Source organism: Seriola dumerili, unplaced genomic scaffold (assembly GCF_002260705.1).
Source record: "Seriola dumerili isolate Sdu_G_001 unplaced genomic scaffold, Sdu_1.0 BDQW01000442.1, whole genome shotgun sequence".
Taxonomy (NCBI): Eukaryota; Metazoa; Chordata; class Actinopteri; order Carangiformes; family Carangidae; genus Seriola; species Seriola dumerili.
Genome location: NW_019174697.1, coordinates 992,812 through 1,019,945, shown reverse-complemented (window position 1 = coordinate 1,019,945; position 27,134 = coordinate 992,812). Strand labels below are relative to the sequence as shown.

Here is a 27,134-nt window from a genome sequence, read left to right as displayed (position 1 = left end):
ATTAAAGGTGCCCTGTGAAGTTTACTTCTAAACAAAGTTTTGTTTACATTCAGTGTTAACTCACCAAGTGTGTGTATCTTAAAAGTCTGACAAATGCATGCAATGTATTTTTCATCCTCGTAAAACACAAAATGAGGCAATGTTTACATCACATGTTTACTAGCTTGGAGTCTTCTTCACTGCCTATGCGTTGCAGCATTTCTGTGAATGTTACAGCCACCAGCTCTCAATTAGTGGAACAGAGTCTAACCATTATGTGTTTGTTGTGTCACCTGCTTGTTTGTGCGTGTGCATGTGCATCCTCATGTGAGCACATACGAACAAAACAGGGACCCACTCATAAAAACATTGCTTCTTAGCGCCACTAGTGGCTAAAAACTCCACAGGGTGCCTTTAATTTGCACTTACACTATGACAAATAGTGCTTCATATGCAGTATGTAATGAAATGACACTGATGTTTTATTTATTTTCACGCTGGATTAATGAGCACACTTAATTTTCAAGAAAAACTTTTAATAAAATTTTACTCATACAGTTGTGTGTGATATTGGGTGCCACTTAACATGCATCAGGCTTGGGATCAACCAGGTCAAACAGCAGGTATACTAAATTCATCAAGCACAGCAAGTACAAAGTAAATATCCAAAATTCTAACCATTTGCTCACATAAAAAAGACTATTAAAATTAAGTTGCTTTTATGTAAGCTTAAAATTTCCCAAAGCTCCTGAATGCACCAAATACATTAGTTAGTATAATATGACACGTTAAAATCATGATGACATTTTTTTCAAAATGTAAAAAAAAAAAAAATCACAGTATTAAACGATTAAGATGTTTACTTAAATGTATTAGTGTATCATGCACAAAAAAATCATTGAATTACAAAAGTAACCATAATACTACTTTACATTTAATGTCACAATAGTCAAGTAACCAGACAGTTTCACATTCTTTACTGAAGCACAGCTTCTCTGAAATGAAATGTGTGGCAGTAGATCCAGTCTACATATTGAACTATGTGTTACATGTATGTTACATGTGTTTCCATTGGACAAATGTCAACTGTTTATTGCACAAATACAAATACTTTGTTGTATCTAATTCTGTACACTATAAAGTATGTTTTCTCTTTTTCTGAAATGCACTTTGATTTCATGCTTGTTTGGTAACTTTTTGTAACTTCTTACCCTTTTGTTACCATTTTTCCCAGTTTGTTAAATCTTTGGTAAGAAAACTTTAAGAGGCTCATTTTCATGCACTTTATCCAGGAAGCCCAGGTTGAAGTAAGGGTACAGCGTCTCGGTGAAGTTCTCCCTAAAGGTGTAGAGATGTGTCATGCTCTCTGCATTATAAAAGGACACCAGGCCCCTCTTGTAGTCGAGGTACACTCCTATCCTGGCCAGTGGCTCCTCCAGGGACAGGACAGTTGGAGGTGTGGTGCCAGCCATGTACTGTATCCCATAAGAGAGGGAGAGAGTCCAGAAGCCGTTGGCTGGTAGGGCTTTGATGACTCCCTTCCGAGGCACCGACTCACGAGCCACCCCCACTGTCCAGACTGTGCTGCTGTAGACTTCAATCTCCCAGTAGTGGCGTCCGTGGGTGAAGCCCTGGCTTCCGAGCAGGGACAGGGCAGCGTTGAACCTGTAGGGGTTGTCCTGCACGGTGTGGTTAAAGGTCTGGTAGCGAACACAGGTGAGGGAGGAGGTCAGGCTGAGCCAAGGGTTGGCCGTGCTGGAGTTAAATGTGATGGCTGCAGGAACTAAAAACAGGAAAATCATATGATAACAGAGATTAATTAAAAGATTGATTAATAATATGTTTCTGCTAAGATTATCAGTGTTGGTTTCTGTGTATTTCAGTGTTGTATTTTACATTTTTAAAGGGAGATGGGGCCACTTAAAGTACCTGGGTAAATACTTCCTTTCATGGATTTCCACACTCTGTACTGCAGGGGCCCTGCAAACCGACCCTCGCACAGACTGGGTGGTGTAAATGCAGGTTTCTCAAACTTCAGCGATGGCCTGCCAACAAAAGCAAAGTCAAAACAATGAACATAGAGGAAAAACAAAAAACGACCCAAGATAAAACAGTTGAACCTTTCCCACACTCACCTCTGGAGCAGGACTTTGATGCTCTGAAATGAGACACAGGAACAAACACAGGAAAAGACAGAAAGAGACTGATGATTAGTTTTGTTGTATCTGAAAGAAGAGAAAGCTTTTTCCACATTACATCAATGTCTGAGCTCACGCTATCCCACCCTGTGGGATCTCCCTGTGGCTGGGGAAAGTCCCGCAGCCATGGCCAGAGTAAATGCCTAAACTGAACTCCTTATCCTGCAGATCAAGGAGTGAGATCACTGGCCTACATCCTGTCTGCACTCACTGCGACCAAATCCTTTGCTATTAGAAAAGTAGCAATAATTCAAACATTACTCTTAAAATACATGGAAACATGTTTATGGCCTTTAATTGTGTGCAACCTGAAACAGGAAAGCCAAAATGGTCACACCCTGCTCAATGAAATCTTGAATGTTGATGTTGGAGCTTAGTTAACATTTTGGCAAAGAAAACCTGAAACATCCTTGAGTATAAAACAAACAAACCCTCACAATTTGCTTCTTTACTTCCTCTGGCTTCAATATCATATAAAACGTTTTGGAAACAAACAAAAAAAAGTTTGAAGTCAAAAGCTCAGCATTTCTCGCCTTAATCATCCTCAAAGCTGACTCATCATGCTGTTAATCACTCCCAGATGGACTGTATTCACGTTCATATTTAACTGAACTCACTCGCAGCAGAGTGAACGGGTCCTGCTCTCTCAGCTTGTCCTCTATCTCGTGGACGGCTCTCTGCAGACGGGAGATCTCCACGCACAGCAGGGCCTTGTGCTCGTCCAGGCGGATCAGCTCTCTCCGCTCCTCCGTCTTCAGCTTCACCTGCAGCAGCTTCTCTTCCTGGTACAGGAACTGGTGCAGGTCGCTGAACTGGGCCTCGATGCGCTGCTTGAGGTCGGCGGTGTGCTCCTGAGTGGGTGAAAGACGATGGACATTTGTCACCGGGAGTGAAATAGTGAAAGCATGCGATCCGTGCCATATATAAGAATTTAAAAGAGCTTTGCATGTAATGACTTTCTTCCATTTTGAATACTGTAACTCTCACAGTGACAAAGGTCAGTCCCATTTATTTGGATTCTTGTAGAAACAAATGTTTATAACTTGAAACAAGACCAGATGAGGCAGAACATAAGGGAGATTACAACACTTGTTTTGCAGAGTGTGCATAATGACATATATACAGTATATATACATATATATCCTGAAATCTTCTCACCTTGAGCTTTTTAACCTCATCCTCAGCTTCTCTGTCACACTGCAGCGCTGTGTTGAGCTCAGCTTTGAGGGAATCCATGGAGCTGTTCAGAGACGCCTGACAGGACAGAGACACAACGTCACTGCATGCTGAACTTTCACCTCACACTCATTGTCAACTGGTTCTACATTGACCAGTTGTTTTTGGAGCAAAACTTTTTTAAAAACAAGGAGATGCAGATAAAATCCCATACACACACACCCCCCATAAGAAATATTAGCTGATGTTACCTTTAAATTAAATGCCCAAATATATAAAACAAAGACAGAGCAGTGACTGATTTGCAGCAAACTAGAGTAAATCATGGCACGTGCCATAAGTACTAGAGACTCTGACATCCTCAAAAGATGCACCAGGGTCTTTCCTTAACCACAAACATCCAGAGAAGAAAATTAAGTTTTTTAGCAAAGGTAAGTTGTCATTATTACAAACAAGTGTACCAAGGGAGAGAGAGAGAGAGAGGGGACAAAGACATAAGTAAGATGTCCTGGTGTGTGCACTTCCTGAGAGGCAAGTTTGTCAGGCAAGTTTGTTTTTTTACATAAAATCTTAATATTCTGCTGAACCTTTTACATAAGTCAAAGTGAACTCACCCTGTACTTCTGTTCAGCCTCCTGCACACACACCATGGTATGATTTCTGTGCTCCTGGGAGACACCACACACCAGACACACCAGCTCCTGGTCCTCGTCACAGTACAGCTTCAGCTCCTCCCGGTGTCTGCTGCAGCGGGGGACCGGAGCTGGAACCCTCTCTGCCACCCCAACATCTGCGAGGCGGGCTCCAGTCCCGCTCTCCTCCAGGCCCTGACAGTAGCTCTCCACTATGTTGGCAACAATGCGGTTGGGCCTGTAGCTCTGCCCGGGGTACACCTTCCTGCACTGAGGGCAGGAGCCCGTGCCACCCTGCCCGGAGCCCCGGGGACCAGTCCAGTAGCCCTCAATGCACCCCTGGCAGAAGGTGTGATCGCAGGGCAATGACACCGGCTGCTTGAAAAGATCCAAGCAGATGGAGCAGGTCAGGTCTCTGCTGATTCTGTGGGCTGAGCTTTTGGTGACTTGTCCAGCTATGGGAGGCTGCCGCAGCTTTTCCATGGCTGTTTGCACAGCAAAGTCTCCTTCCTTTGGTTTCCAACTTTTCTTGTCTGGCTTTATCCCCTGGTTTAGTTTGTCCAAGTTCTGCAGATAAACTGACTGGATTTTCTTCACTTCTTTCTGAGTCTTGCTCATTCCTTTGCCTTGATTGTTTCCCTTTGTTCTGACTGTACAGCTGGACCTCTAAGTCCTTCCTCTCCTGCAGAGTGTGGCCGCTCTCCTTGGCCTCCAGTCTTCCTGTTGACTGTGGGGAAATGGAGGGGGTGGTGCAAAAGCAGCCTCAGCCTCTCACATCCTCAGCAGATAGTAAGGGGCTCTCAATACGCCCCCCTTTTCCCTCCAGAGTGACATCACATCTTAGTCAGGAAACCAAGGCGGACCATGGATATTCTATCTTTGGCTTGTTTTCCTTAGACTCTGGGCATTAACTCTAAGAAAGTCCTGCTTTGCAAAAATCTTAATCTCCTTTAGAGTAACTAAAGAAAAATTTAAATCCATTTTATGTGACTTTGAGTGTGTATTTGTGTATGTGTGTGTGTGTGTGTGTCTGTGTGTGGGTGTGTGTGTGCGTCTGTGTACAACCAGAAACGTGTGGGCTGTAACAGATTTCCTGCTTCTTTTTCTGGCAATGATTTCTGCCCATGAAGTAATCATTGTCAATGAAGGGTAAACAAGATCATTAAGAGATTTATACAAAGACAGAAAATGTCCAGCAGGAAGAAAACTTCACCATGGACAAATATAAATACTGCAGGCATCCTGTGAGCTCTCTTTCTCCTTTATCTGCTTCTCAGAACAGATATTTACAGCTTGTTCCCTGGGGGCGGGAACATCTGTCCAGTAAATTAGTCCTTCTCTCAACACACAAGCTGTTTGTTATTTACTTCTGTGAAACAGCCCTGAAACATATTAGCATATGAACAGTTTGAATATTACAGAGTGTTACATCAAGCTAATCACAACTCATCACACAAATACACACACACAAACTAAACACAGACACCCTGTGATTATGCACTGGGACATAATCACAGGTCTGGTGAGTAAAACTACAGCTGAATTACATAAATTTAAAAATGGATGTGTGTGAGAAACAGAAACAGAGAGAGAGAGAGAGAGAGAGAGAGAGAGCGAGAGAGTGACATTAACATCTTACCTAGTATGTGGAGTGTATTCAGATAGTTTGAACGTGTTTAGGAAGAAATTAGATCGTCAATAGGAAGAAACTTTGATCCTTTTGTTCATAGAGCCTGTGATCTGCCTCTGTCTACAGTATGTTACAGACAATAGTGACATCTGGTGTCCAAAGTGAAAATTGAAATTTATGTTTAGTGTAGTGTATGTTATGCTACACTATTAAAAGCGCCAGGATCGATAAATATAGTTTTTTTTTAAAAAAGTGACTGTGCATGCTATTTATGTAAACGGCCTCATGGCTCAGAAAGCATGGAGAAAACGGATGAAGTGGTAAATATCAGAAAGCAAATGAGAAAACAAGTGTTATACTCATCCAGTCACACCAGTCATGTTTCCAAATACAACAAATGAAGACAAGACTCCTGCTCAAACTCTGATTGACTTAGCAATCAAACAAGAACTCAAACTCTTTACCAGCAAAACTTCCTATTCCCTATCATTTTTATTTAATGCAATTCTGTTTTTTAGTTAAGTCTCCACAAGCTTGCATTCATTTTGAATTTATATATATACACACACATATACATAAACATATACAAAGTGCACATCATAACCTTTATAATAATTGTATTTTTTAGGGTTAGGGTTTGTTATGTAAAAAAAAAAAAAAAACTCTGCTATGATAAATATTTTTGTTTAACATGGTTTTCCCACATAAAAAGTGAAGAAAATGGGGCTGCACTATGGATGTATTATAAGAACATCCATGGGCTGTAAGCAAATGTTCGCTTACTTCCTCATTGAAAAATCTGGGTCGGGCCTTATGCCCCGCCCACCACCGCTGCTCGCGCTAGGTTGACAGGTGAAACAGCAGCGCCAATCAATATGATTAGCTGAGGAAACGTCAGAGAGACTCAGCCACATGTTTCAGCCTGAGTCAGACCCAGACTCAGGAGTTTTTGAGGAGTTGGTTGTGCACCAAAATGAGCGACTAGAAGACGTATCAGCATGGTAAGCGTAGTTATTTATTTACGTTGTTTGTTAGCTTGTAACTCGCAGTGGTTGACACAGTGTTAGCGGCTGGCTAATGCAAACTGTCGCTGTCTGTACTAACAAGGTTTTGGTGACTGGTGTAGGAGCAATGTGTCTCATGATGGTTAGTGTTAGAGGAAACCAGAGAGACTCGGCCACATGTTTGAGCTCCAGTCGGACTCAGATGAGGAGTGTCTTCTGCACCAAAATCAACAGCGTAGTTAGCATCTTTTATTTGTTTATGCTGTTTGCTAGCTCGCAACTGACAGTGGCATCATAAATGTGTTAGTGGTTATGTTAATGCAAACTCTCGCTCCCTGTACTGACAAGGTTTCAAGTTTATTTTGCCCACCCCTTGTCCCCAGACTTGACGCGATTGGTTCCTCAGTTATATGATGTATGAAATCCTGGCTGTATGAGACTTCTCATTGGTTCACTGCAGTTCAAAGGTGGAAATGCGCAGCCATGGTTTTGACTGCTTATTTCACTCATGATATGTCTCAACAATCCTAATCTGTCCCCTGTGATATGATATGTCTTGTAATATATATATATACATATATAGATAGATAGAAAACACAATATAGACATGTTAACAAGGTTAAAAAACTTGATTTTCATTGGAGAGGGTCTTTAAATGATATCAATTTTATTCTTTTCATATTTTTGTGTCTCCTTCAGTGTCAACTTCAGCAAATAAAAACTCCATAAATGCACAAATGGGGTTTTAAATGGTTTATTTTGTTTAAAAAGTAAGATAATGTTGATATAACAACGCTTCATTACTCAATTTATTTGAATATACACTTCTCACTGGACAGCGACAGTACATGACCAATCCTCTGGATATGTTGGTGGTTCTGTGGCTTCTTATTGTATCGCACATAGACAAACATGTACATATACTGTATGTGTAACTGAAACACAATAAGATGGACACATGTCAAACACTGTGCACTATGCCATCTATTGCAATAACCCTGCAATAAATTAGGTCAGATATATCTTTTATGGTGCAGGTGTTGCATTAGTTATGATGTGCAACGACTGGAAAACACAGGCAAGAAGAGAGGCCATGTGAAATGAAACTTTTATCTGCAGCCTTTCACATTTACTGAGGTTTTACTGGAAAATAAGCGATGCTTCACAGTGTAATTAACCTTTAACCTTCATCTGGTCCCTAATAGAAATGTCCATGACAGCATCTTCAGAGCTGCGAGTTAGTAATTAACACAGGGGACGGATTAGGATTGTTGAGTTAATTAAAATGTTGAAATGCTTTGGCATTGTGATTCCTCTAAGCCTCATGGGCTGGAAAAAAAATTGAGTGGGGTGCAGCAGAGGGTAAATGATTTTATTATACGTTTTCAGCAACATCACATCCAGTTTGCAAAAGAAAGTTCAAACATTTTTTAGCTGGATTACTAAACTGGAAACTGCCTGGATGAAATAAGTCAACAACTTGGATACTGAGTTAATTAACATTTGTTTAAAGCTATACTTCAAAAACAGAACAGCAGTTTCTGCTTTTTACTCGCATTAAAGTGCTGGAGATGAACTGACAGCAGCAGTGCAGAGAGGCAGAGGCAGAAGGACAAAGAGAGGGAGAGGAAGAGGATGAGGAATGTGTTTTTCAAGGAAAACTTCTCATGCTGAAAAAGACAGAATATTACCTCCAGTGTGAACAAGATCCTGTGGCCAAAGAGACGCTGAAGAGAAAACACATCCTCACTTTTTAATAAAAATCTTTATCACATTGTTTTACAGCTGAATACTGTTATTTCAGAAGCTGTCTAGTGATCACAAAAAAGTATTTTTCATTTATTGCCTCTTAAAGCAATGTCACATTTTAGAGGACCTGTCTGTTTTATTGTATAGTTTTGTGTCTTGGGATAGCTGTGGAGAGTGTAATTTTGTCTCCTCTGTATTTTTTCTTTGTGTTTAGACCTTTGGGGAAAGAGTTATAACAGCAACAAACCTTTAATGTCCTCTTTGCTACGAAGCTGTGTAACTTCATCTTCCCCAAATCCTATAACATACAGAGTTAATTAAGTCAACATGTTTCATAATGTCACATTTCCGGTTTATATTCATGTCTCTTATCAAAGAAAAGGATAAGTAGCGGTGGATGATTGTGGCACAGTTGCAGACGTAGTATGAATGTGTGCACAAATGTGTGCAGCCATGCATGTGAGTGTTTGTGGCAAATTCTCCAAAAAAAAGAAAAAAAATGCAACATTCATGAGGGAAGAGAGAAAATAAAAGAAACCACCTTTCGCAGACACACACACACACACATTATAGGTACATCTACACCGAACACACACCTTCAATTAAACCCTGAGCTGATGTGTAAGGCACCAGGGAAACTGGAGGCTCTCTGGAACTAGTGAGGCTAAAAATAACGTAAGTGTCTGCAGGAGTGAGACAGACCTGTAGGAAGATGAGAAGTACAAGGACAGACAGACAGAACAGAAATATTGAATTTCACCAGTTTAGTTATCATTGCTGAAACAGCGGGGGAGATATTAAATATTTCCAGTCAATGTATTCTCTGATTAATGAGAATGATCTCAAGCTATTGGTGTATAATTAACTAAATGATAACCACATTTTTAAAAAGGTACAGACTGAAATATCTAAAATATCTAAACACCTGTTGGATGGATACAGTTTAGAAGAGGCATTCATGGTCCCCAGAGGATGAAACATAATGACTTTGGTGATACTCTGACTTTTCAGCACCAAGACCAGCAAATACAGGCTCACAGAGCTGCTGGACTGCAGCTGTAGACTTAGTCTTTGTTTGATGAAACATGGTCAGAAGTGGAAGTGGAGATTTTCACTCAAGCTGTTTCATTTCATTCATAGAATAATGCAGAACGTTCTCATGTCACCAGCAAATCATTTTGAGTTTGTGCATTTTACACTTTTATTTGCTCTTGCCAGTTTTTATGTTTCATTAATCGCCTCTTTTGCATGTTACACTTTCCCTCCAATGTTTGCTTTTTAAAGTCTCTTTTTAATGTCTATTCCACCTGAGATAAAGCGTTGCCTCAAACATCACATTTGTCCTTCTTAAGCACTGATGGACAACATTTCCTATTGTAACAAATACATCTCGGAGAAAGTGAAGAACATTTATCCTTCATGCAAACCTCCCTGTGACTTGTGGGAACAATAACCACAAATGAGACAAATGACAGTCATAGAATTTGAGAAGAGGCACTTTAACAGATGCAGAGGCCATGTCAGGATATTTTGGGCAGCTTCCTGCTCTCATATTAATTTTCCTTTAATGTGATACCATGGGTGGAAACAGGTGCACAGTACAGAGTGTTCCCTTAATGGGGTGTAGTTTCAAAATTCAAAGTCAAATTAAAGGAGCTTTGCAGCACAATGCCATTGTGATGCTGTGGTGTCAGTACATTGCACATGTAAAGCCTGTCTTTTTGATGTTGATGGAAAGTCTTGCTTTTTTATTGTTTGAGAATATTTGGTAAGAACAATTCAACCACCCAACCAACCTAAATTGGATAAAAGTCACAAAATAGTATTATTAGTAGTAGTATTATAATTATATTTGAGTATACAGACATAACACAGCAAATCAACTCGGACAGTGTGTGTGTGTGTGTGTGTGTGTGTGTGTGTGTGTGTGTGTGTGTGTGTGTGTGTGTGTGTGTGTGTNTTGGTAAGAACAATTCAACCACCCAACCAACCTAAATTGGATAAAAGTCACAAAATAGTATTATTAGTAGTAGTATTATAATTATATTTGAGTATACAGACATAACACAGCAAATCAACTCGGACAGTGTGTGTGTGTGTGTGTGTGTGTGTGTGTGTGTGTGAGAAACGCAGTAATCCTGTTTAATTTCCTCAGAGAGTCTGAGTTTGGACCCACACATCATCGCTGCTCGTTATAATATGTCTGGCACTTCTAATAACATTTGTCACGATGCAAACACCTCGTCCGCACCTCGCTCCTTCTGTGGCTCTATAAAGCGTCCGCCTCCTCTCAGTGCTGTTTACTGGATGAGCCGAGGATCACGACTCTGCTGCTCATCACCGACTCAATCACACCTTCACTCTCTCACTCTTCAGGTGCGAACTTTTGCTGACCTGCAACACGTAGATGTGGTGATTACGGTTTATCCTCAGTGCATCTCTCTCTCTCACTCTCTCTCTCTCTCTCTCTCTCTCTCTGTGTCTCTCTCTCTGTCTCTCTCTCTCGCGCGCTCTCTCTCCATGCAGCTGCAGCTCACTGGGTCGTTTTGAGGAACGCAAGCTGAGGACCGTTGCAGCGATTCTTCTCCAAAACATCAACACAAGCCCAGACGCAATGCAGGTGCAGTAAACATCTATTACTTTATGCTTTAATGTACTTATTGCTGGAATAGATTCCACTAACATGTAGAAAGATTAATCATGGCCATTGCTGCTGTGTGCGTTTTGTACCTCACAGTATGATAGCCTACTTTTTAAATCAACAGCGCAAAGTCCTTCAACTCAGCTGAACATTAGAGAAAAAGAGCTGTACATCACATTTTAAAGACATGAACTAGTGGAGGAAGTGTTCAGATCTTCAGGCTGAAGTAAAGGTCCTGCGTAAACTACACATATATTATCAGAAAAATATACTTAAAGTGTCAAAAGAAAAAGAAAAAAAAACTGATTATGTGGAAATAAAAATTGTAATTAGTTTCAAAATTAGATTATTGGGGATGTTTTTATTGATGTATTACACTAATAGAAGCAGCATTTAATGTGGTGGCTTGTTGATGTGTGTCTAACTTTAACCACTTTATTTATTGGAGAGATCTATAAAAATGCATTAAATTTTATTGGTTGATCATATGTTTTGTATCGAAAAAGTAACTAAAGCCGTCAGATGAATGTGGTGGAGTAAAAAGTAGAGTATTTCCCTCAAATGTAAATGTACCTTTTTTTATAAGAATAAAAAAATGCACTCAACTACAGGAGGCTACTTGAGTTAATGTACTTTCCACCACTCCTGATTTCACACTATAAACAGAATTATAATATGGAAACATGCATGTTGACCTAATGTGCTTGTTTGACCAGTAACTTGAAGCCAAAACATGTTAACCACATGGCAAACAGAAATCAAAGCAGATTAGAAAAGCATAACAGGTGGTAAAGAGTTGTACTGGAAACCAGACTGAAAACCAGGACGCAGACTTGATGAGGTCCAAGCAGGAGAACAACTTATTTTTGTCATTTCATTGAAATAGCCATGAGCTCCTTGTGTGTGTGTGTGTGTATGTGTGTGTGTCTGTGTGTGTGGTAGCATATGTGATGATCAGTGGAGGACGGTCACCCACCGTGTTCATGATGACTTCATGATCACAGGGAGCATCTCACTACTCAGCACACATGACTCCTTTGCTTTTAATAATGCAGCGCTTTGGATGTTAAGACCCTAAATCACCTTCTGTTCAGATCCTTTAAAACAGTTTTTCATCCTCACAGACAATTTAGTATGACTGACATTTTATAATTTACTTGATATAAAAGCACATTTTATTATAAAGGTTTTAAACAAATACCTTAATTAAACTTGACATTAGTGAAGTTTGAAGTAACTACTTCAGACACTCCAGAAGGATATATGCTGCATATATGAATGAGACTGCTTTATGCACTTGAATATACATCCGTGCATTTAGTTCTGAAGTGTGATTGTGTGTCTGCCATGGATGCCTGTTGTATGTTTGTGTGCATGTCTGTTTGAATGTGTCCGGTTGTTTATGTGGCTTTTGGATGGTCCATCAAATGTCTGTTTAACTCGTCCTCGTCACTCACCTCACCGTGGCAGCAAAATCTGATCTTTTATTGATGCAGTTTTAAGTAGTGTGAATTATTGAGCGACATTCTCGATGCTCTGTATGCTTTGGCATCCTTTCGTATTCAAATACGGGACTAAGGGGAGATCCCCAGACAGTAGTTCTGTCTATTTTCTCTACAAACTCTATACCTTATATTCTCAGCAACCTCTTAAAGAAAGCTGTTTTATTCATAAGAACCCGTTATCACAAGCAAGTAAAAGACTTTGCATAGACAGAGAGAGAAATGAGATGAGAGCCTTAAGAAGGGAAGAGAAAAACCGAACGTAACTCAAACGGGCGACAAAGAACCAAACAATAAAAGGAAGGAACAAACCTCACACACTGTGAACCTGTGCCAAGAAGAACAGTCCAATAACACTGACAGTGACTATGAGTCAACACATACTCCCTGTTTCTCAGAGCCAGACAGTATAGCTCAGAAAAACAGTCTCACAGAGAGATGGTGACACAACAAATTATTTCACAATGGAAAGAGAACCAAACACACGCAGCCCATTAAAAAATCTCTCATCCTAAAATTGTCCTGACACAAGTGTAATTGGATTATTTTACAGCAAGTGAGTCATGTTTGAAAATGTAAAGCTTCATTATCACTGAAATATTAATCTGAACATAGAAACACTGAATGCGTGCCCAGTGTGAGATGACAACATGTTGTGTGATGATGGAAATAACTGGAAATATAGTAACAGCTGGTGTGTCCCTGTTCCCAGAAGAGCTCCTGTTACTGGAATATTATACCTTTTCCAATTCCTTCTCTCTTTGTCCAGAAGCACCAGTTTTGTCAGAAGCACTGTACATAGACTGATCTCCTGCTACTTTCAGTGTTAAAATATGCTCAACACAAAGGCAGGATTTAGCTGCAAAGAGCGCAAGAGATTCCTACGAGAGTGGCAACCACATAAAGACAAATACATTTTGTAATAAACACTTAACTATTCATATCAAATGAGCTGTTTGAGTATCAAGGTATTGATGACCGAGGCACTGATCTGTTCATCCTGTTAGCTGCATGTAGCTCCTCCTGCAGGTCCAGCTATCAAGTGCCTTGCTGTTTCACAATATAAAGCTATAAAAGCAGATCCAGCTTACAAGTACCAAACCTTCTTTTTTGTCGTGCAACCATATGATTAAAAGCCTCCTTCAATATGTAACTTGTGCTTCCTAAAAGGCAGACATAGTTGTAATAGAGGGAAATGTGATTAAATTAGGTTTTGTGTGAGACTGTCTCATTTAGATTAAATTGTTCAGGAACTTCAGGTCTAGATGGAGTTAGATGTTTATTTTTTTTCATTTCTGTACTGAAGTCTGTTTCCCCATCTGTTTGTGTTTCACCGTACTATAATCTGTAAACTGCCTGTAAACCAGTGGAACCGCAATGGGCAGTGCCATAGAAATTGTAATTCAAATGGGAAACGTCAACTTCAACACAAAGCATACTGCTGCGTCTTTGTCGTTTAAAACCTGTATCCAGCAATTGTGTGCCGTGCGGTGGCAAAGCAAATAAGCGGTGAATACTACACTACACTGCTATATTACACTGACATATTAAGTTCATATTTACCCAATCAGGAGCAACATTAGCATTCATTTGGACTCATATTTGAGTCCACCTAATGAAGTCTAATTTCCACTCTCCTTTTCTAAATCTGTTTTTAGTCATCAACAACCCCTGAAGGAAATAATTTAACTACCACCATGTTCTGCAGCTCATCCCTGGCTGTGTGTGTCTGCTGCTTGGTGCTAAGTGTACATTAGGGCTTTAGAGCTTTATCGCTGAAAACATCTAAAAATAATGCAGCTGAGAGCTGTGAGAAACTGTGGGTCATAAAACCAAAACAATGGGCTGAAAGATGCAAAAATGTTCTGTAGATCTGAGGGGAACTGCCACGGTAACCTGTCTCTCTCTCTCTCCAAAATCAAATCTGTAAACAGAAATTGTATATATACCTGATTTAAATATTAATGGTGAATCTAGCTTATAAGACACACACAACATGCAGTTAGGTGTCAGAAGATAAAGAATGGAGGCGACCTACAGCCTGGAAGTGGCTGCTTTTCCAGGCATCACACTGGTTGTTTTCCTCTCCCTGCCTGAGGTGTGTCAGGTGATCCCTCTTGTAGGGGCTTTTGACAGCGGAGGAGCAACAGAGGGTTTATCTTCAAAGAGCTTTTCTTTTCCCTCTCAGAGGACACTTTCTTTTCTGCACTTCCTCAGGCGGATGAGAAGACGGTGGATGGCGGTCTGCTGCCTGATGCCAATGGAAAAGATCCAAACCCGGGCGGACAGACAGAGGGCTCCAAGTGGCAGAAACCACGGCTCTCACGTAAATCTCTCATGAAGTGCTGTCTCGTCAAATGGATCATCGCCAGCACCAAGCAACAGGGACCAGGTAGAGGCACATGAACAGAGCCACCGCCAGGCTGAGCAACAACACAATATATTGAATATCAGCATGACTGTGACAGCAGGGGAGGTGGGAGATTCAGCAGGGAGGCAGGTCTTCAATCTCCCACACTACAGAATACATGAATTTTTCAGCTTCTGCACCATCCACAGTATAGATCTACATTTAAAATGCTCTCTATTCTTTCCCTCTACTCAGTGTTTACAGCACATACCTCTCTGCTCACTAAGCGCCACTTCATTTTAGCAGGTCATCGGTCAATGACTGGACAGCTGCCACTTTCACTTTAGCCTCTGATTGTGCTTCATAGAATGAAGTTTGATCCACTCCACATTTCTCCTTCCCCATCTAAAACTCGCTGTACACACAGAACTCGCCACTTCATCTCTGAGAAATGATGAGGAATGATTTCACCTTTGGATCTTGTTTCTATCTTAACTACTCAATTAGCGTACTTTGAAATTATAATAAGTAAATTAAAGAATGTACCACACCACACCACCAGTCACAAGTGTTAAATGGCGCTTTTTTTTTTTTCTATAGATGAAGAGCACTGTGTCTTCGACTGCCCCTACATGCCCCAGTTTTCTCTCTGAATTATTGACATTGCCCTCCTGTGTGGGCAAGACAGTGCAGACAGTCTGCTGCGTGCATGCACAATCTTTCCTGCCAATATCACATTTTGTCTTGATTCCCCTAACGTGCAAACAGTCTCTTTGATTCATTCAAATATTTGTCTGTCTTTTGTGCTTTAATAAGCCTCAGTGAAAAAATACAGTGGTAAGCAGACAAAATCAGTCATTTGCAGAGATGACCTGCTGTTGTCATCTAGACTCATTTGCTGCCGACTTCTCTCTCTGTGCCAACAGACAGATGGCCGAGTGCCTTGGACAGGACATCGAGGCTTTAATGGCTAACAAACTGTCACTTCAAAGTAAAACAGCTACACATTTACAATTCAACCATATATCCCATCCCTAATTTAGACATCCGTGAGGAAATGGTCTTGATTTTTTTTATTTATGAGGCCTTTAATTATACCTGTAGTAGAACTCCATTAGATGTAATGCACTGAATCACTAAATTCTTGTCATCACTCTCATCATTTCTCACCTTTTATTTTTATTCACTGTTTGTTAACCTCTGAAATGGAAACCTTCATTGAGGTTTAAACCTATGTCCTTCACATCTTAACAACTTTATCGCCATCTGCTGGTGCATAGACATTATAGCACCTGAGTGTCTCCTGTCCTTACAGTAGATGTTGGTCTGCAATCATTCTCATACATGTGTGTTTCATACACAACACCACACTGGAAACAGTCAGTGGTTTTTCTGAAGAATGCTTGCAAAAATAATACAACTGCTTTGAAATAAAAAAAAAAATCATGTTGGATAATAGAGAATCGCTGCTGAATGGAGACAAAGATGTCTTCTGTTTCTGTAGTTATGAACATGAGAATAAAACAATTGCAAATAATAGATACTTTTGCCATCACACAGCAGGATTCAGCTTAGGATGCTGCACTTAGAACACTTAGCTGTAACTAAGCTCTGAAAACAAAGATTGTAGATGTCTGTTTGGCTGTAATTACAATGTACTTGTGTTACTGCAGAGGTAGCACTTAAAATGTCTCACTGCCTTGTGAGTTTCTTTGTTTTTCCACCTCATACTCTATATGAAATAGTAGTTTGTTGCTTAGTTTACAATAATATTATAGAGAGTGAAAACATTTGTGCATTCTGTCACATCAGACCAGCTTTAGGAGTCGTGACGTAAGGTTTGAATACTAGTACAGATAACGTAAATCCTGCTGCATAAATGCCCTTTAGAATGCCTGTCAAAGCCATCAAGCGTTTGCAGTAGAGTCGGTGTTTGACGATGTAAGTCAAAGTTTAAAGAAACCTGGATAAAAAGTGTATGAAGGACAGATAAAGTCCCTTCCTGTCCTCCTTTACACTGTGCCAGGTGTTTGTATGAAGTTTCTAAAAACAATGAAAGAGTTCAACATGAGAATTCTTCGTTAAGTTAAGGATGTATAATTGTGTGATGAGAACTTGTGTGATATTTTGATCGATGGACTCAGGCTCTGAGTTGTAATGTTGCCCTCACCGCAGTCATTAGAGCCTGACGTTGAGTCTGATGGCTGCACTGTCGGCTTCCCTGCATGCTTAAGCCACTTTCACTCATGTCTGTGTTTAATAGAAGAACATGGACAGATCAGCACTTAAGGTGCATTAATCATTAGCTTTAATGTTGTTATAATGTTTTATGGCATGAGATGGCTGTGTGCAAAAACCCTCAGTTGTATTTGAGGTTTAACTGGCAGCATTTTCTAAGCTACATGATCCATCACCCCTGATCTCACAGTTTACGCTCTGCTGACTCATAAAAGGCAAAGTTCTGGATATCATAATGCTATAACTGTATGTACGAACAGACAGATGGACAACCTGAAAACATAAAGCCTCTGGTCCCGGCATTATGATATCCAGAACTTCGTACATACAGTATGTACGAACATCCCATTCTCGTGAACACAATATCTCAGTAACACTTTGAGGGAATTTCTTCAAATTTGGCACAAACAGTCACTTGGACTCAAGGATTAACTGATTAGATTTTGGAGGTCAAAGGTCAAAGGTCACGGTGACCCCACAAAACAGTTTTCACTGTGTGAACGCAGAATCTTGAGTAGTCGTCTAGGAAATCCCTTCAAATTTGGCACAAACGTTCACTTAGATTCAAGGAGGTTAATGAAATGGTCAAAATTTTATACGATTCTGGATAAAGCCAGAATAGCTCATTAGTTATTTCAATAGTTTGACTCAGACATTATTAAAGACAAGTCCATTTGGTGTCTCTAACTTACATAAAGCCATCTAAATGCATAAATGCATCTCTGGCCCGCTTTCTCTGCCTGCTCTAGGACCAATATTTTACCTCTCAACAATTGATTTGCCCTCCACCCTCCTTTCCTACTTAAACTGAGTCCATTATGTTGTGCAGAGTCATCATATACTCACATTTTTCTTTAGTCGTGTCATCTTCCAGCACGGCATTATCATACAAAGGCTCGCTCAGGTCTTAACAACAAAGGTATTTTTAGACTGCCAGCCGTCATGTTATGAGGAGCATTTCACAGCAGCTAGAAATTGACCTCTGAGGTGTGCAGCACAGACGTAATTCAACTTTACTATTCTTAACTGCAATGTCATAAACAAAGCACTGTTTTTACAGTCAAAGCAGTCGCGTCCGAGTTACTGAGCCTGTGTATCGCTGAACAACCCAGCAGACACAAGCAGCGCCACAAAGGGCAGGGCAGACTCCTTCTCTCTAAGTGCTGTTCATATCCCAGCCATCAGCGGATGTGGATCAATGCTTGGTTTTACAGCTTTGCATCCTTGAAATGACTGAGCAAATAAAGACAACTTAGATCGTCAATCATAGACTATTAGTAAAGAAATTCCTTCAGTAAGAACATCACCAACCTCAAACACACACACACACACATATAAATATATATGTATATACACACACGCACAACTCAAGAGAGAGTGGGGGTGGAGCCCCTGAGTCGATGGAGTTGTGGGAGAAACCCTAAAATGAACTAGGCTGGATGTAAAATGCTGCCGAGTAGTAACACAGATGGATCGTTTGCGAGTGGAGATAACTGCAGCTCATTTTGGGGGATTAAGACGATATGAATTTGATATGTCTTTGCAAGAGCACACCATGGACTTTGCACCTGTTTACTGAAAGGAGGATGCTCTTCAGTCACTCTAATAGCATTTTTTTTCCCCTGACTGGTCAGTGGTTGAAGTCAGGGGTTTCATTTAAGTGTATATAATTGCTGATGCCTGTACAAAAAACACTGATAAAGAGGAGGCGGCTGGAGGAAGGAGATGATTAGCAGCAGGTGATGTTCAAATGCGACGTTTAGAAACACATCGGGAAAGAATTTCAACGTTAAGTTTTTTTAAAACGTGTTTTGCACAGGTTATATCTAATGCAGGGCAACGATGGGATTGGAGGGAATGGAAATTATTGCCATTGCTGTTGTTATTGGACTGTTTATTGTTGTGCTCAAACAGTTTGGGATTTGGGAGCCCTTGTCGTTGGAAGGTAAGACATGAAGAGCAAGTCTGGAGAAAATAATATTGTAGGTTTAAACTTTTGTATTCTGTTTAAGAGTAATACTGTTAAACATTCTTGTCATTTGATTTTGTTGTATGTAATAGCAAAGCTAAAGTTATGAGTATATAATTGTAGTCACACAAACAAGCTGTAAAATATTAAAGGATAGGTTTACATTTCTTCAAGTGAAAAACACTCACATGTCCCCCATCGTTTACATCAGAAATGTGTTAGGAGGGGATCTCCTCACGGCCTGTATGAACCTTTACAGTGAGCAAAATATTTTTCAATGTACACAATGGCATGTAAGTGCTGTTTTTAAAAAAAAAAAAACAAAAAAAAAACAGACTTGACAAAATGTGAATCTGTCCTTTAATGGTGTGTTCACTGTGTTGGTAAATGTAACTTGTAGATATCAAGCCAAATATTTTAACAGTCCTGCGACTTTCTTCTTCCCCTCTGATTTCTTCATCGCCTCTCCTCAATCCCTCCCTTGTCTTTTTCAACTTTCTGTGCGTGTTGCTCTTGTAAAGACGGTGAGTACCTGCAGTGGTAGTTTCATTTTATCCCAGCGCTGGCTCACTGGGAGTTAGTGACACATGTGCTTTCATTGCAAGTCAGATGCTCTGTCTAAAATCCCTATTCGATCCCTGCATTTGCTTTGTGCCATTTTATGCAAGTGCCAGACTGACAGTTTTTGTGAAATCTATGCTCTGTTTATACAATAGTGACCTCAGAAATGCCCACAATAGCTAAAAGAAAAGAATTAGCATGTATATCTGCTTATTTCCATCCTATTTCCTTTGCAGTTCTAGAAGTTCCTCTTACTATACGTTTTCTCACTTTTCTGTAAAAAAAAAAAAAAATCTCTACACCTTTCTTTCTGTCTCATCTTCTTGTATCTAATACTGAACATTCTTCTTACCATCCTTTATCTTCTACCCATTTCCTTGTCTCACCTTCCCTTTTCTAACCTCTCAATTTTATACTTTATTTTGTCTGAAGATGGTGAGCATTTTGAGTTACGTGCAGTCATTTTAATTTTTCGCCTACCATCTATTTGATTTTCTAGTGTTCGATTCCTCCCCTGCCCTTCCCTTTTTTTTTTTTTATTTCTTTCTTGTCTTACCTCTGTTTCCTCCCTCTTTTCTCCCTCCCCTCTGTTTCCCACCTCCCCCGACTTCTCTGTTTCCCCTCTGACAGACAGCAGTGACGGTGACCTTGAACTCTCCATGGTGCGACACCAACCTGAGGGCCTTGACCAGCTCCAAGCCCAGACCCAGTTCACCAGGAAGGAGCTCCAGTCGCTTTATAGAGGCTTCAAAAATGTATGAAAACAGTCAGAGGAATGGCCGGGATTCCTCACACCCACCTTCTCACCTGTTCCCCAGTCACTCATTAGCTCCTTAGGAGCCTATATGTCCTGGTCCACCTCCACTTTCCCCCTGCCAGATTCTCTGTTGTGTCATTCCTGCTGTTGTTTTCAGCCTTGTTGCCCGTTTTACCTCCTGCCTGTTTTTGGACTTGCACTACTGAGCCAAGTTTCGGTTTATTGTTTATATATTTTGTGTTTTACCAACACATGCTCGAGCGTGGGGGTGACGTTATACATGCTTTTGCTAAGTGCAGATGCAGGTAATGCATATTGACAGTTATTGGCTGTAATGCGCCTTTAAAGGTTGCAAAGTGCCATTAAAGAGGAGAGGAAGAAGACCACAAGCTGAAGTAAACAAAACTGCAACATTAAAAATGCTTTGCTTTGGTGTAAACAAAACTAATTGTTTCAAATGAAATATCTTTTTCACAGCAGATATTTGTCATAGCAGGAGAAGCACATGTGCAATTAATAGGATTTTGAATGAGGGTTACTGGGAAACTTCAGCTAAACAGATCTGTATTTAATATTATTACTTCCACCTATATTTTTGCTGCTATGTCTATAATAAAAGTAAAGAAAGCAGTTTATTTCAATTATCAGTAAAATCAGATGCTTCACGTTCTTTGGTTGTAATGAAAACCTGACTTGCATTTGCATAGGTTGTATTTAAGAGGAAACACAACATCTCACTGAAAGCAAATATTTAGCTTGTGACTCATCATTTTGGCCTGTGATGTTAGGAATATTCCCACTGGTGTTGGTGGCAGACCAAGAGCAGCGGGTGGAAAAACATGTCATTTCAAGAGATTTTAGCAGCTTCTCCAGCTCCCTTTTTTCCCCTGTGCTCTTGTTGTACTGATACTGAACTGTTTCCCCTTCTTTGCATCTCTTGCATTTTCCCTTGACCTGAACCAAAACGTGAAGACACTCTCACAGCAGCTTAAACACAGTAATTCTGTGTAACTGCTTTCTTTGGATTGATGAAAAGCTTGAAAGGCCTCAGAGAAAATCTTCTCAATTCGCTGTTGCTACTGGATATCCTGCTCTCCTCACCCTCTAGTGACCATTTCCTTGCACTGCAGTCAGGGATCACGTCTGCACACTACAACACCATTTTAAAATCTCTTTTTAAAAAAATAACAATGGAGCAGAGAGTAGGTTAATCATCAAGAAACACTTTGTTGAGCTGCTTCCCATAATACAGAAGAATTAAATGTGCATGTGTATATTCAGTATAATCTTGTCATTAAGTTTCAACATAATTGCATTGTGCTGTGCTGCATCCTGTTGTGTGAAACTGCTGGTGAGTACAGAAAAGATAAAAGGAGCTACAAAAAAATATTTTTTTTTACCCTTCAATAGGAATGTCCCAGCGGACTCGTGGATGAAGAAACATTCAAGACCATTTACTCACAGTTCTTCCCTCAAGGAGGTACAGTCTGAAATGTAAACTATAAACCTATGAAAGATTGACCTGATAGATTGTGAAACAAGCAAAGTTAGTCATGGTTGCAATGAATAATTGGGTTTTGCAAGAGTGTCACAATTAGCCAACAACGTTTCATGTTCATTTTCAACCCTGTATGTCCATTATTTGTCCTCAGATGCGACCACATATGCACATTTCCTGTTCAACGCGTTTGACATGGACAGAAGTGGCTCTATCCGCTTTGAGGTGAGTTGACAGAGGTCTGCATATCTCTTATCTTATTTCCTGTGGTCGGTAATCAAGTGTGACGTGTATTTGGTTTTAGTTTAAAGTAGGATGCAATGATTTTTGTTTTACAGGATTTTGTGTTAGGATTGTCTGTGTTGCTTAGAGGCTCTGTTACAGAGAAACTCCGATGGGCGTTTAATCTGTACGATATCAACAAGGATGGCTACATTACAAAAGAGGTAGGTAGGAGGTAATCTCATAAGAGAAATATATCAAAATCTGTTGCAGTGTCATGATTTCTACAGATGTAAATCTGAGTGGGTTTTGTTGCTATTTTTAATTTTCTATAGGAAATGTTGGCAATAATGACGTCCATTTATGACATGATGGGCAGGTATACCTCACCCAGTGTACGAGAGGAATCCCCCTTTGAGCATGTGGAGAAATTCTTCCAGGTGTGTTATCTCTGACGCCACTAAACGACACGGTCTAATCCTTGGCATCTAAATAGATGTTATTGCATCCAGATATTGTACTGATCCAAGACCACAACCTGTGTTACTGTACACAGTCATTACAATAGTGTCACAAATTTGTTGCAGGAACAAAAAAAACAAACCTAACTAAAATGCACAGGTCAAGAAATATAATATCACAAGGTGCAGAACAGCATCTGTTTTAACACACTGCAAATGTAAATGCGCGTCAGTCTGTCTCGTAACAATGTTATTTGCACGTCTGGTGACAGGGTGAAAGTTGGTTTTTAGTACACTGCATCACAAGCAGTGGACAAAGGTCAATAATCTCTAAACTGTTCAACACACAATCAAAAACCTTGTGTTCACACATTCCTTCAGTCCAGCTGAATCTCCTGAAACACCTTCACTACACAGATTTCTTTTTTTGTCCTAAATCTACTTTCGGACACCGGACTGTATCTTTGGGTTTTGTGAAAAAAAAAATACAAACTATAAACCTAAAACTGCACCTACACTTTGGATGTGGCATCTCCAGATTCTCAAATCAAAGAATCTGAAGACCAAACTTCTTCCAAACCCACAGTTTGTCACTGTGATTTCATGACACACTTTTAAACCTTAGATGAATATCCTTCAGAGTTACTGTTCATGAAGTATTTTACTCATTTACTTTCCTACTTGACTAAACATGAAGTCTCTCTCCTTTACATGTCTGACATTTTTCAGAAAATGGATCGTAACAGAGATGGAGTGGTGACTATAGATGAGTTTATAGAAACCTGCCAAAAGGTAAACCAGTAATAAAAGTGTCTAATATGGTCAAACTGCACAGATTGACTGTTCACTGTTGCTTTTTGCACAACACCACATGTAGCCTATTACTTGGATCTTTTGTTCATTTTCTCGACAGGATGAAAGTATAATGGCTTCCATGCAGCTCTTTGAGAACGTCATCTAGTTTCTTTAGACGGATGTGGATCAGCAATGCTGCATAGCGCTCCCAGCTGAAACAACTCCTTTCATCCTGAAAAGGAATTCAAACTGTTCTATGCAGAGAAATGTGCAGAATTCACCAAATCACTTGGAGAAATGTTTCTTTGCATGACAGTTTTAATCTTCTTTTTGCACATGAAGCGAATGTGGAAAATTAAAAACTTCATCGTTGCCAGATGAGCATGTGTTTGCCCAACAAATCAAAGCATGTGATGCAAACCACATTGAACACAAACAGGAGGTTTTATTGTTGACCACTCTGAAACTCGGGCATAAGTGGGATGATACTTTGTTACTGTACTATACTGTAAAGAAAATAATTATGTTTCTAAGTTCCTCAGATGTTTGTGTAAACATGATACCTCGTCATTGTCATGTTGACCCAAAACCTGCTGAAATAAATGTCTACCTTCACCAACTGTTAACTCTATTTTCTTTTTTATGTCTTAAGTTCCTCACAGAGACCAAAAATAAGTCTGAGGTGTGTGTCCTTTCCACATGTGCAGGTTTTAACTTGTTTGTATCTTTTGCTAATTTTCACATGGACAGCACAAAAAGGCTTGGGTGTGTCCACTTTCAAAATAAAATACAGAAATGTAAGGGTCTAGCAAATGGTTGCATCAAGAGTGTTGCATTGTATTTCAGGCTGTGGATCTGTAAAGCTGCAAAAAAAAAAAAAAAAAAAGAAAAAGCCATGAAGCAAAGTTGTGTGTAACTGGCTACTTGCAGCCAGTTACATAGATGTTTCACTGTGTTTAAACCATCGCTTGAGTTAAACTGAACAAAACTACAGTGTCCAAAGTGTGCCCTCAGGAGGATCCTCTAAACCCATGACACAAAGCAAAAAATTCCTAGTGCTTTGATTTCGCATGATGGAATCTTTTCCAGTTTTTAGCAATTTGACCAGTCTCCTATTTCTGAACAATCATCTCTCTTATTCTACATCCTGTGGTCTCTTTTATTTCTTTGCATCACAGTCTTGATATGACACACGAAAAAAGAAAAAAGTCCAGATTATTAAAGGCTGCTGTTTCTGCCAGCTGTGTTGTTCATTTTATTCTCTGTACATTCTCTGTTCAGTTTCCTGCTCTGTCTTTGTTCGGCACGATTAATCATTCAATTTATTCACAAAAGCTTGTTCTGATTGGTGAATATAGTCTTGCTCCTCTGGACCAAATATCTTTAACATCTCGATCCACAGACGGCAACACAGCAAAAAGAATAAAATCAACCATCAGTGCTTTTTAATCAAAGAAACCATAAGACTCGACACTCAATATAATGACACAAACATATTACCTCTTACAGTCTATTAGTATATCGGCAGTAGGTTAAAAAAATTAACTTTTCATTTTTTAAATAAATTTTAGTTGTGGATGAAAACTTTGGATATAACACAGTACCACCACATCATTACATCAATTTTTATTCGGATGCAAAAGTGAAATTTGGCTGCTAAAGAAGATGCCAATATTATTCCTCTAAGAGCTTCCACTATATGAGATGTTGAGAAACTGACTGTAATAGTCAATAGATTTGGATGGTAGTTCCATTTAAAAACCCATATAATCACATATGAATGCAAGTGCATGTTTGACTCAAGAAAACTCTCAAACTGGTATCCAAATCACAGATTTTAGATATCTGGTTGAATCAGTACATTTATTGTTAATCCTGAAGAAAAGAACCACAAAATAAAAGCAATAATGCAAATTAAACCTAAAAACAATTATTCTTCGGTTAAACTTGCAGGTTGACCCCCCTCTTTCTACAGGTCAGCCTTTCATCTGGAGGGTCAAATAAAATGAATGGCCACTGGTTAAAGTTAAAGAAACCAATAGTTCCCTTTGACACTGTTGAGCATTATAATCATGCAGGCAAAAACATGTAAGCTTTTAGTGAATAAAATGAAGCCTACAAACATATAGGTGGGAGCTACAGACCTTTGATAGTGATGCATTTGTTTTTGTACTAGCCTTTGCATTTGCTGAATAATGAGATGAAACTAGGTCTCACAGTTGTATGTGAAACGCCACCATCATCAAAAATCATTGAACCTGCACTGTATTATTGATCATGAACCAATAGCACCGCAGGGTTTGTTTTGGGGAGGAGCTGCGCTGACTCTGTTGAGTGGATGTTGGTATGGAAATGATACTGAAAAGCAACATGCAGCTCTGCTGTACTGCAGGTGTTGTGGTTTGAAAAGGGACTGCCACTCCAGCATCACAACTTCTTGCTCTGACCAGTCAGAAAGGTAAATAAAAATATTCAACTAATATTCTTTGCATTTTCATGTTTTCAACTGCAGGATGGTTTTGAATCAAATCAGTAATCTACATTTTTAATTAAAACTTTTTACCTAAATTTTATGCATAATTTCTTTTCAGGCAAATTACAATGATGTACACAAACTGCAAATCTACACCCTTCGATACTATATCACTGATATGTTTTTATAACAACCTATGGTATGGTAAATATGGTATAATGGTATATAATGTATAGTGCTAGTCAGAGCCAGGAAAAGCAAATGCATCATGATAGAGTGAAATATGCATCACACACATAATGCCTGGCTAATCCCAGTGTTGACAGAGCATGTGGATTGTTCTGGATGTCTGTTGTGTTAGTGCTGGAGAGCATGTGACTTTGGATGTGCAGTGAACTAAATCAAAGGCTTTAATGCCAGTTTGAATGACAGCCAAGAGACTTTACTCACTCCTCTCTCTTTGTCTCTCAGATAAATAAATATACTGCATGAAAAGAAAAAAGAAAGAGCAATATTCTTATATAATCAGTTTTAGTGAGAATAAAAAGTCCAGGTTATTTGCCCTCAGCCTGCATGCGTCTCTTTTAGATTAATACTTGTTGATGTGTTTTTGCATGGTGCAGATTTCCAGTGATGGCTGGCCAGCAGAAGCTTCTCTCACTGTGGGTTTGGCTGCTGCTTATGGCAGCACTGTTCCCGGGTGCACAGTACGTGTACAGTAAGCGTGGAGGCTTCAAGGGTCGAGGAAAAGGTGACAGTAACAAAGTGCCTCCCTCCCAGAGCGGAGGCCTCTCCAAGCATGGTCTGAAGTGGGCCGGAGCAGCAGCGGCCGGCATGCTGGGGGGCACAGGCACTGGCTACGGGCTGGGCTTCCTCGGTAGGCCCAAGCATGGTTCTGGGAATCATAACAGCCATAAAACTAGCTCCTCTGAGCAAGATCAACGGCTTTACTACAATGAGCGCCAAGCATATCAAAACCGGTCTCTGTGGAGAGCCCTGGTTAGCACGGCTGCCCCTGCTCCCATGAGTAACATCTTTCTCACATTTGGACATGTGGTGTCTTTCCTTATAGCAGCCTGGATCAGAGACATTTGATCTAACCTCTGATGACTGGGCTGAATCATCAAATCAAATCAAATCAAATCAAAATCAAATCAAATAAAAGCTCCTTTGAATAAATTATCTTTCCTGTCCTTTCTTGTTGAACATGGGATAATTATGTTTGTCCATGTTTTAACTCTAAGCTTTATATGATTGGAAAACTTTAGCTACCATTTAGGACACTGAGGTCATGTCTGT

General features: G+C 39.9%; 2 protein-coding genes across 4 annotated transcripts; one reads left to right on the top strand and one right to left on the bottom strand.

Annotated features, from left to right (window-relative positions):
- Nucleotides 1–498: 498 nt before the first annotated feature.
- LOC111234201 (zinc-binding protein A33-like) lies at nucleotides 499–4,694 on the bottom strand. The gene is made up of 6 exons (XM_022762164.1): nucleotides 3,968–4,694; nucleotides 3,336–3,431; nucleotides 2,795–3,028; nucleotides 2,115–2,137; nucleotides 1,909–2,024; nucleotides 499–1,762 (listed from the first exon to the last, which is right to left on the bottom strand). The coding sequence occupies exons 1-6, from the start codon at nucleotides 4,601–4,603 to the stop codon at nucleotides 1,218–1,220; spliced, it is 1,650 nt and encodes a 549-aa protein (XP_022617885.1). The 5' UTR covers nucleotides 4,604–4,694; the 3' UTR covers nucleotides 499–1,217.
- A 5,860-nt stretch (nucleotides 4,695–10,554) lies between these two features.
- Nucleotides 10,555–24,000, top strand: LOC111234185 (calsenilin-like). Of its 3 annotated transcripts, XM_022762146.1 has the most exons (11): nucleotides 10,680–10,744; nucleotides 10,895–10,988; nucleotides 14,729–14,903; nucleotides 20,062–20,064; nucleotides 20,260–20,384; nucleotides 21,797–21,866; nucleotides 22,039–22,109; nucleotides 22,223–22,330; nucleotides 22,442–22,546; nucleotides 23,297–23,359; nucleotides 23,481–24,000. In XM_022762146.1, exons 2-11 carry the CDS (start codon nucleotides 10,983–10,985, stop codon nucleotides 23,526–23,528), a joined length of 774 nt encoding a protein of 257 aa, XP_022617867.1. In that variant the 5' UTR covers nucleotides 10,680–10,744; nucleotides 10,895–10,982; the 3' UTR covers nucleotides 23,529–24,000. The 3 variants fall into 3 exon arrangements, with proteins under 3 accessions (XP_022617866.1, XP_022617865.1, XP_022617867.1); XM_022762145.1 differs by lacking the exon at nucleotides 22,442–22,546 and having other exon boundaries at nucleotides 10,555–10,744; XM_022762144.1 differs by lacking the exon at nucleotides 20,062–20,064 and having other exon boundaries at nucleotides 10,555–10,744; nucleotides 23,481–23,999.
- The last annotated feature ends 3,134 nt before the right edge of the window (nucleotides 24,001–27,134 follow it).

Coding starts and splice junctions, on each gene's coding strand:
- LOC111234201 (XM_022762164.1), bottom strand. CDS start 4,603: ATGAGCAAGACTCAGAAAGAAGTGAAGAAAATCCAGTCAGTTTATCTG. Junction 3,029..3,335: donor ATGAGGTTAAAAAGCTCAAG/GTGAGAAGATTT, acceptor TCACCCACTCAG/GAGCACACCGCCGACCTCAA. Junction 2,025..2,114: donor ATCAAAGTCCTGCTCCAGAG/GTGAGTGTGGGA, acceptor TTTTGTTGGCAG/GCCATCGCTGAAGTTTGAGA.
- LOC111234185 (XM_022762146.1), top strand. Junction 21,867..22,038: donor ACAGTTCTTCCCTCAAGGAG/GTACAGTCTGAA, acceptor ATTTGTCCTCAG/ATGCGACCACATATGCACAT. Junction 22,547..23,296: donor ATGTGGAGAAATTCTTCCAG/GTGTGTTATCTC, acceptor GACATTTTTCAG/AAAATGGATCGTAACAGAGA.